The sequence below is a fragment of the Rana temporaria genome, chromosome 9 (assembly GCF_905171775.1).
Source record: "Rana temporaria chromosome 9, aRanTem1.1, whole genome shotgun sequence".
Classification (NCBI taxonomy): domain Eukaryota; kingdom Metazoa; phylum Chordata; class Amphibia; order Anura; family Ranidae; genus Rana; species Rana temporaria.
In genome coordinates, this window is record NC_053497.1 from 105,145,130 (window position 1) to 105,155,505 (window position 10,376).

The window sequence follows — 10,376 nt, forward strand, 5'->3', positions numbered from 1 at the left end:
TTTGACAGGTTTCCTTATTATACAGAGATACAGTATGCTCCTAGGTGTTTTAAATCTGACATAAAAATTGGGACTATGCTGACAAAGATCTGACTTTTTAATTTTGTGTCTCTTATGGGGTTTCTAGTCATTCAGCGTTGAAGTCTCGGTTGCTCTTTTCAATTTTAGTTCTTTTAGTTCTTGTCCAACTAGGGAGGTCGATATGTGAGCGTCTATTTACTACAATGTGGAAGGATGAACAGCAGGAAAATAACCTGCTAGTTGCTTTATGTTTATGAGTGATAAATGGCATAGGAAGGAGAAGGTAATCCTGGCTTTCATCACGTGGAGGATGGGACCGTAAAGGGACTCTGCTGGTTTTCCTCCCAATAAGTTTACAAATAAAAATGTTAACAGGTGCCCATGTCCCAGTGACCTGTGACACCCAAAAACAATCGGCTTCATCATCCTCATTCCTCAAGAGACTAGGAAAAAAAGCATAACACTGTTTTGGCTGACCACACCTGAGTTGACCCATCATACATCTGTATTTTCTAGCTCTCTGTCACTCCACCCGAAGACCGAGGACAACACCTACTGGAGGCATTAAACAGCTATAAAAGCCGGTAAGCCTTCTGTATAATCTTCCTTACCAAGAGCTAAGCTACATGGGCTATGTTAATCACTTGTCACTAAGATTAAAACTGCTGATTTGAAGTCTCCTGTATGGGTTAGATCTACAAAGATGATATTTAGTAGCTCAGTCCTAAAACTGCTAGTGATTAGTCTTTTAGGTGTAGCAAGCGATCACTGATAGCTCCCGTGGAATTGGCTGCCATGTACAAGTAGTATGTGGTAGCGATCAATCTCACATGATTACATAATGCCCCATTCAGGTGTAATTGAGCTGTACAGACTGCTGCTTGTGTTCACAGGGAGATATCTATTTAACAAGCAGTCGCTATTCTAGTAATTTCTAGAAACACTAGTAGCAGGATTGAGCTGCTAAAATGTCCTGTACTTTCTGACCAATGCAGGTTACTGTGCCAATAAGTGGTTCAATCTCTTTGGCTACACAGTTGATTTTTTATTTCTTTTTTTTATCCATTTTTTTTTTTTTTAATTTCTTGATATTAGTCAATTTGCTACTGTGTTTAGAAATCTTCACAAAATGTAAGTTGGCATTTGTTATTCGTAGTCTAGGCTGGAAAGATTTCAGAATGTGGAGCACATGCAAAATGATGCAGTGGAGTATGCATGCCAGAAGTTGCTGGGTTACACCCCCCAAATGCAAGTTCAACTGCCATTATCCCTCCTTGGCGATGGTCAAATAAAAACAAATTCTTGCAGTAGGGCCAAAGCCTTTTTTTCTTGTAGGTTACAGTATTTAGCCTGCAGCAGCCTAAAGCCCCACTGTGCACTGATGTCACCCATCCGGTCTAGACTCTGAAGAGATGCCGAATTTAATGTCAGGATTCACCCAGATACTTGGACTGCCAGCTGGCACAGCCTCTCAGAGCACAGCCGAGAGCCTGAGCCAGCCGCTCCCACTCCCTCCACAGTCCAGCCCTTCGGCACGGGGCACAGCAGAGAGCGGTAATTGACATTCACCATCTCTCTACTCGCTGAGGCTCAAGAACCAAGTGATCAGCGGTCTTTTATTGCTTGGTTCTCGGTCTTGGAGGCGACAAGGGATGGATGCAGTATTAGAGTGGTGCTGCATCCACCTAGGACGGTGAATGTGCAGGTTTTTTTTTTCTTTTATTCCATACTTTTTCATCTCCAATAATTTTTTATTCTTTTACCATGGTATGTAATACAAACTTTAATTCAAATGAGAAAGTGGATATTACCATGACAGTACAAAGGAATTATTGCTAGTATAAAAATAATTTGCAATATTATGAGGTACATCCACAAAACAGGGAACAGATTAGGTAGGTGGATCCCAGAATATGGCATTGTGTGCAGACCACTGGCTAAAAGGTTCTATAGAAAGCTCCATCCTTCTAAGGTAAAAGTCCCAAAGTGGGAAGGACAGAAAAAAGTTTGTAGACAGTGGCAATGCACTTCTTTGCCAGGGTGGCTTTGGCCAATTATGGCTCAGGGGGTTTAGTACATGCCCCCACACTATATAATGCTGCCTGGAAGTCGGCATTGTGTAGTGTGTTGGTGGTTTACAGAGAGAGAGAATGTCATTTTTTGGAATTAGATGGAGCAGGCAGGCAGGCTAGTCAGTTAGAGTTAGTGTGTAGAGGATATATATGCATCCCAGGTGTTTGTGTGTGTGTATGTATGTGTGTGTGTGTGTGTGTGTGTGTGTGTGTGTGTGTGTGTGTATATATAATATATATACTGTATTGAGTTTAGCTAGATCCGCTCTTCCTAATTTACTGGCAGGCAGGTGATTGTGCTAGCTGCAGTATTTTCATGTGGTGTACTGTCTGTGTCCTCTGTACAGTGTGCACCTAAAGCTAAGTCAATAGATTTGCTGGTGTTGCTCATATTAATTCTGGGAAAAATGAAAATCACAATTCTTTGGCTTGGAATCAAGATCATGATTCTCAAAAAAAAGCATAGTGCTTTTGTTGGCATGCATTTTTTATATATATATATATATAATATATATATATAAAAATAAATAAATACTAACCAAAGCACCATGCATTTTGATGCAGCAGCATTAAAAAAAGGCCCATGCACTTTGGTGCTATTGAGGGGTTGCAGGCAGTTCATTCTCAAATTAATAGGCTGTTCTGCAGCAAGGCACATACTCTGATGCATCGCATAGATGTGAAGTTAAACCTTTGAAACAGTCAGGAGGCCGAGGGGCACCAAAAAAAAACACATTTTCAAAAAATCATTTGTCATTGGGACAGAAAGTGAGGTGCAATCTTCTGAACAGATGCGCACAGACAGCAAAACTAATGTTACAGGGGTGATAACCCCCTCTCTGTTTTCCAAAAAGCTTAAATTGAATTTTTGGCTGGAGCTACATTTAAAAAAATTACCAGTCCAAAATTACAAACAGATTCTACTTAACAACAAACCTACAGTCCCTGTCTTGTTTGCACTGCCTGTATACTGCTGTTAAAAGTATATAGGGCCAAAGGGGCTGGTAATGACCTGGGGGGCGGGGAAACCCATGCTATTTTTCTCAATGATTTTCATCCATATTGCAGACATTACACTAAAGCCGCAAGCAGTTTTAATTGACTTTTTTCTTATAGTAACACCCAGCAGGTACGATATTTAAAGGAATTTTTCAAATTTTTTTTCACTTTAAGCATCATTAAAATCGCTGCTCCAGAAAAAATTACTGTCTTTAAAACTTTTTTTTTTTTTACATTGATACATGTTCCCTGGGGTAAGACCCGGGTTCTCAAACCTGTTTTACGACAATAACTTGCATATTGGGCTTTAAAATTAGCAATTTTGAATTCGAACGTTCAAGTCCCATAGACTTCAATGGGGTTCTAAATGTTCGCGCGAACGTTCGGTCCGTTCGAAGGTTCTGGTGCGAACTGAGCGGGGGGAGGGGGGGATTTGTTCAGCTCATTCCTAGTCTGGAGGTGTGCGTCTCCTCATTTTATTGGCAAGTGATTAACAGCCTGTGTGGCCTTCATATCAAACCTATATTTCAGGTTTCTCTGTGGCAAAGAGATCAAGAGAAAAAAGTGCATCTTCAGATTGAGGATAAGAGTGCCACCCAGCCCGCCTGGAAAACTCCTGCCAGACAAACTTTTGGGCCAGGCAGACCGGAGACCTGGAGGTGAAGTTAAAAAGAAGGAAAGGAGCAAGTATACTCTCAAAAACAGGTATTATTTTTGTTATAGTAGTGTTCTCCTCCTGAATATAATAATCCTACCAATGCACTCCTAATAACGAACGCTGGTTTAAGTAAAAAGCTGCAAATGAATTAAAAAAATCTTTAAGTGTAAAAACAATTGATGTAGAGCATAGTTGGAACAGGTTTTCTGGTATTTGGGTGACATGAGGACATTATTTTACAAATGAGTTCTGGAATTTCTGTAGTAATGTTGTCGCGTGATCCATAAGCATGCAAATGGCAATTATCGGAGTGTTGTACATAATCACTGAGTGAGTCTTGTTCTTATTACAGCCTGCTGCCTCATGACTGCCAGCAACAGAAGAGGGGAGGCATCCAGCGGAAGCAGTCGGGGTTCCTCCTTGAGGACGCCATCCCCAGTGTCAGTACTTAACCTAACATATCTTGGATCTTTCTCAGGGAATATGATACTTAACAATTCTGAACATATAGAGACCTGTTTTTGTTTGTGCTGCTTCCCACAATGCAATAGGTTGCCAAAGTATTTGTATTGCCTGGGGGCATGCAGGAGGTGGAGCATACATTAAAGTGTTACTGAACCCTGGATCCTGCATTCCCTATATTTAGTCCCCCACAGAACATGGAAATGCAATTATTTTAGTAAATCTAAACTGCTAAATACCTTTTCTCCCCAGAAGTTAGAGCAGTCTTGTGACCTCTATCCGTGTCTGGCTGAGCACTGGTTAAAGCTTGTAGGAGGAGTTTCCATTCTCTTATGAGGCTGCATGACTCCTGACCCTCTGTCTGGACAGTGCTGATTGGCCCTGTGCTGATCACATCCACCCTCCCAGAAAAAAAAAAAAACACTCTCTAGCAATACACACCAAACTATCAGCAGATGGATTGGGGACAGTAAAAGAAGGGGAGCATCGGAGAAGACCAAATCAAACAGCCTTTTTACACAATGTGCATTATTAACCCCTTGGGTTCCACAGTGAGTATGGCCAGAATGCTTTACTGCATATACAGACTTATTTTACTGTTGTGCATTTAGTAACACTTTAACTTTATAGATGGGTCCAAAATCAACTGGTTCAGCAAGGACTGGATATATTTCAATCCATCTATGCTCAAGAGAAGTTGGTGTGAGGCTGGCCAAATAGTATACCATTTTCATGTGCAATTTTTCTTTAGGTTTACCAAAACCATATAATATGAGGTCAAACTCAAACCCTTTCAATTTGTATGCTATCGGTCAGATTCTTGCACCAAGTAGTTGAAGGTAAATCTAAAGGAAATTGAACAAGATACCGTATTTATTGGGGTAAAGCGAGCACCCCAAACCTAGAAGGAAATTTTAAGGGGAAAAAAAGAAATACTTAGTTTGAATGCCCGGCGTCCATCGTCGGCCTTGCCCGGTCCGGCATCTGTCTGCGGCCTTGGTGGTGTTCTCCCGCGCTGTCTCCGAGCGCCGCCGCCGACATATACCAAGCGCAGTATGCTAGGCTCGGCCACGCTCGGCTCCTCTCGCATAAAGGCTAGGAGGCGAGACAGGGCGTGACCGCGAGCGTAGCCAAGTGTACTGCGCTCGGTATATGTCGGCGGTGGCGCTCAGACAGCGCAGGTCGGCGTATAACGCGCACCCACGATTTTCCCCTGATTTTTAAGGGGGGGGGGCGTTATACGCCGACAAATACGGTAATTGTATAAAAATATCGTCAGCTTTAGTTGAGTGTCCGTTGTCAGAATACAATAGCACAGCAGGGAAGATTCCTCTATCCACCTCACTTGTGTGGTTGGAGGAATCCATTATGGGTGTTTTTTTTTTTTTTTTTTTATTAATCTATGACCATCCTTACTTTAGGGGATGGGGACTGACAGATGGTGTACATGTACCACCACAATATGGTGTCTTCTCTGCTCCCTTTTTCTAACTGATTAAACATAACATTTCAAAATACAGTAAAATCTTTGTCTGTAGTAGAACCAGGCTCTTTCTGCTTCCCTCTTTGTTACTAATCTACGGTTGTTACTGCTGCTACCTAATCATAGTACAAAGTGAATGCTGCTCTCATGGACTGTGCACTCACCCCTTACCCTCTCTCTATATTGCAGAGCGATTTCACCTCGGCATGGAGCACCAACCACCACCTGGCCAGCATCTTTGATTTCACGCTGGATGAGATTCAAAGCTTGAAAAGGTGAGTTAAACGATGCTGGGTGTAAAACTGGACATGGCTGGAGTGCAGGAAAGAAAATTGCTTAATTCCCCTATCAACACAGTCAGTGTTGATGGGGGAATCCCCCCAGTCAAAGCCATTGTGCCCTCCCAATGAAGGGAGCTGTCCCTGATGGGAGAAAACACAGTGATTGCTGCTAGCAGCTATAATAACCGCTAGCAATAATCGCATGTAAAATCTGACAGGCTGGTTGTACCCCAGTTGATCAACTTGGGTACATTCAACCTCCCTGTACGAGGTTTGAATCTCGTCTGGTTTCTGCTGTACCGTCCGAGATTCAGTCTGTGGGTGGCTTTAGATAAGTAACTGACCTGTGCCCTGCATTGAATGTTTGCAAATTAAATTTGTGTCTATGTATAAGAAATTAAATTAAATTTTTCCCTACAACCTAAATATTATAGTGCTCTCTCCTTCCCTTTTTTTTTTTTTCCCCCAGCTCAAGTTCCGGTCAAAATTTGACTTCTGATTTGGACTCAAATGATGGGGCCAGCACGTCTGGCTCTGCCTCCACCTGCCTATCATACGAGTCACGGTAAGCGATGTGGATGTCTGTAGAAACTCCTACAAACTGGGGAAGAACAGATTGTGTTCCTAACCCAGTTGTAAAAGTCGTCTACATATTTGTGAAGCTGTATTGGCCTTTTTACTATCCGTTTTTTTTTTTTTTGCATTTTGTCTATGGATTCCAGATTTCCTTATCTTTACGAATGCAGTTTGCCCGCCATGCACACAAGATCCTTGATAACAGAATGGAAGTAGCTAGCTAGTGATTTCCAAAGTACTGTAGGACCTATGGTTTTCTGTAAACGCATGAATCATTATGATATAGAAATAAATCTTAGTGCAGGTAAATGTTAAAAAGCAAAGTGCAGAGACTTCATGTGGAGGAGTGGGTGGGAACACTACATGGTGGAGGAGGCAGGAACTATGACAACGATCTAGCTGCTACTATCCCCAGGAGAGATGGAATGTAACTAAAAAAAAAAATTACTTGGCTAGACTGATTGCTTTAACCACTTCCCGCCCGGTCAATAGTAAATTGACGTCCGGGAAGTGGTTGTGTAGTCCTGACTGGACGTCTATTGTCGTCCTGCAGGAGAACATGTCGGTGCGCACCCGTGGGGGCACGCAGCGCGGCGATCGGTGATGCAGGGTGTCAGTCTGACACCCTGCATCTCCGATCTCCGTAAAGAGCCTCCAGGGGAGACTCTTTACCACGCGATCAGCCGTGTCCAACCACGGCTGATCATGATGTAAACAGGAAGAGCCGTTGATTGGCTCTTCCTCACTTGCGTCTGATAGAGTAGAGAAGAGCCGATCGACAGCTCGCCTGACAGGGGGGGGTTCGCGCTGATTGTTTATCAGCACACCCCCACCTCGGATGCCCACACTGGACCACCAGGAAAGCCGCCAGGACCACCAGGAAAGGGGGTCAAATAAAAAAACAATTAAAAAAATGCCAATCAGTGCCCACAAATGCTTCAATTTTTTGTGTCGTTTTTCAAAACGTTGTTTTTTGTTTCACAAAAAATCAGTGTGTAGCAAAAATGACGTTTAAAACGACGTTTTTAAACCCGCGCATGCCCAGAAGCTAGTTATGAAGCGAGCTTCAATGGAAAAAAGTGCTGAACATAACCGCGCTTTGCTAGAGCATTGTGAAAAAACGATGGTGTGTAGGCAACGTCGTTTTTGAACTTCACAAAAAATTACGTTTTTTTTCATCATATAAAGTGATGGTGTGTACGCGGCATAAGTGTCACCAGAATTGATGTCCCCACTGGAAGATTTAATCTCTATTAGTGTTCTGAAGTTAACCCAAAATTCGTTGCATTCTCCTAATTTCACTTTTGATCATAATCCTAAAACTGGTCACAAAGGCCGAATCTCCCTAACAAGGCAGATTGAAATAAAAAGTGGCAAGTGTTCTAATCCCTCTCCATTCTATCCAAAACTTGAAGTTTTTTATCTTTAGTTACACTTTAAAAGAATACATTGTAAACTCTGCTTCAGTGCCTTCCTCTCTCGCCTTGCTGCGTACAATTTCATTTTGGTAAATGCCGCCCTGCCTTTTATTTCACATTTGATTTATGTTTCATTGGTCACAGTGGAAATGTTGGAAGCCGCAAGCGGAAGCTGGCCTCTAAGTCGTACACTGCTTTTGAATCGAAGAGGAGGACCCTGGACCACTCGGACCGACAGAACAGCTGTGCTGCAGAATCCGTGGAGTACCCCCGATTGTCTGACTTCCAAGATAATGCTGCTGATAGCCACACCTTTGAGAGCCTTAGCGAGGATGACTCCTCCATTCCGCACCTCAAACACTCCATCACAACTTATTTCGGTGCTGCAGGAAGGTTGGCTTGTGGCGAGAAATACCAAGTATTGGCACGGAGGATCACCCCCGAAGGAAAAGTCCAGTACTTGGTAGAGTGGGATGGAACCACCCCGTACTGACCTGGACATTAAAAATATATACGTATATTTTGTAACCAAAGTAAGGAAGCGCACGCCGAAGCAAACCTTTTCAGCCATATTGCCAGTCACATTGTGCCTACTGAAGGTAATGAGGCGGACATTTGACTCTTTAGTAACATTTTGCTGCAAATATAATTATAGCACTTATACAGGGTACAAATATCGAACGGCCATTGGGGCAACAATACTGACTTTTTCCTTGATATACTGGGACTGTGAGCAGGAAAGTAGAAATACTTTGCTTCTAGATCTAGAGGTAGCTTTCAAGATTGTAGACCCAAAGACGTCACTTTGCTAATGTCAACTCCATGCTGGAGGCTAAATCAATAAGAAAGCTGTGGACAGGACCACAGGTTAAAAAAAAAAAAAAAAAGGAATTACATAATGGATGTAACTTTTATTTCTCACAATCCCATTTTATTTGCCATCTTTGCCTTGGCAGAAATTTTACAATCTGACTTTAAGCCACATAACCTATTCACCGACTGTTGGGTGTGCATCCCATGTCGCAGAGACTAAACGTGCAATACTAAAGGAAGAGCTGGAGGTACAGGAAAAGCGTAGTCGCGTTCTTTACACGCACAGTTGATCGAAGATTTGTCTACAGTTAATCCATAAACTGAAGACGGCCCCTAATGGACAATGATCATCATTTTTTGCTTCAAAAATGTTCTGGTGCCTTGTTTGGTTGACTAAAATCTGATTGGCTGGATAATGATTTATCTATGTAGTGATAGCACTTACAAAATGTGGATGAAAGGGATGTGTACACACAGTTCAAACTTCAACTTTTTTTTGTTTTTGTTTTTTTGTTCCTGAAGCAACAGCAAAATGCGGGAAATTGAATGATGAAATGTATGTCCAGTGTCAAATTACTATGACTGAAGATAGTATGTGACTTTCACAGATTTCAGAGACAGGATTGTCTTTTTTTTTTTTTAAACATCACCTTTTTAGAGAGGGGAGCCAATCATTTTTTTGGGACCACATCAAACTGCGTGCAGAAAGCGCTCTGCCTGTAGGTGGCGTTTTTCTCTCTGGACGCTTTTTTCAGTATATGGAAAGAATGTTCTATATTGATAAAACTCTTTTCACAGCACTTATTAATTTTTACCATGACTGCAACGAGGAGCAAATTTATATTGTTTATATGAGCTGCTTTTTAGAACTGCAAGAAAAAAAAGTTCAATTCTGAAATATGTTTATATAAGAATGTAAAGACAACTGACATAAGAGATTTTAAAACTATTTTGCTAGCTAGGAATGCCTTTTTCTAACTTCAACCAGTGCCTTCCACAGAATGGGGTGGTGTCCAACACACCCAGATTCCGGTGAAATGGTCGGTGTGCTTCTACATAATTGTCACCGCTGTACCACCACCAGGAGGTCTGGAAGACTCCCCAATCCGTTATTGTAAGCACAAGATACAATGCAATTAAGGTGATTGGATTGTATCGTGTGTGTGTGTGTGTGTGTGTGTGTGTGTGTGGCTGGTTTTGTGTGCCTTGAGGAAAAGTTTGAGAGATGCTGACATTGGTGATTTAGGTATGTATGGGGGATGTTTTTACAACTTGCAGAGACTGAAAACCACCCAGTTTTACCCATTGTGTATCTTTTTTAACATTTTATTTCATAATGAGTAATTGTGCGCTTTACATTTTTGTTACGCGATTGTAAGTGTAGTTTTATTTTTATTAACGTTTTTTGCATATGCACCTGGACATATGAAAATAGGGCAACCAGTATGCAGGATATTGCTGCTGTCAAGATCCTGCATAAAAAGTGCTCTGTACGCATGTAATGTGTTGCAGCATAAATGCCCTTTTTGTTGATAGATTGAAAGGGCCAGATTCATGTAGCCTGGCGCATTGATGCGTCCGGCGTAGCGTATC

At 41.9% G+C, this 10,376-nt stretch overlaps 1 protein-coding gene across 1 annotated transcript in view; it reads left to right on the forward strand.

Annotated features, from left to right (window-relative positions):
- The window catches only part of PHF19 (PHD finger protein 19), a 52,563-nt gene extending 43,706 nt beyond the window's left edge, over positions 1-8,857 (forward strand). Inside the window, exons 10-15 of the mRNA XM_040324053.1 lie at positions 538-605; positions 3,624-3,797; positions 4,103-4,190; positions 5,885-5,970; positions 6,446-6,541; positions 8,115-8,857. Coding sequence (XP_040179987.1) covers positions 538-605; positions 3,624-3,797; positions 4,103-4,190; positions 5,885-5,970; positions 6,446-6,541; positions 8,115-8,463 — 861 coding nt within the window. The 3' untranslated portion in view covers positions 8,464-8,857. The remainder of the gene's footprint in view (positions 1-537; positions 606-3,623; positions 3,798-4,102; positions 4,191-5,884; positions 5,971-6,445; positions 6,542-8,114) is intronic.
- The last annotated feature ends 1,519 nt before the right edge of the window (positions 8,858-10,376 follow it).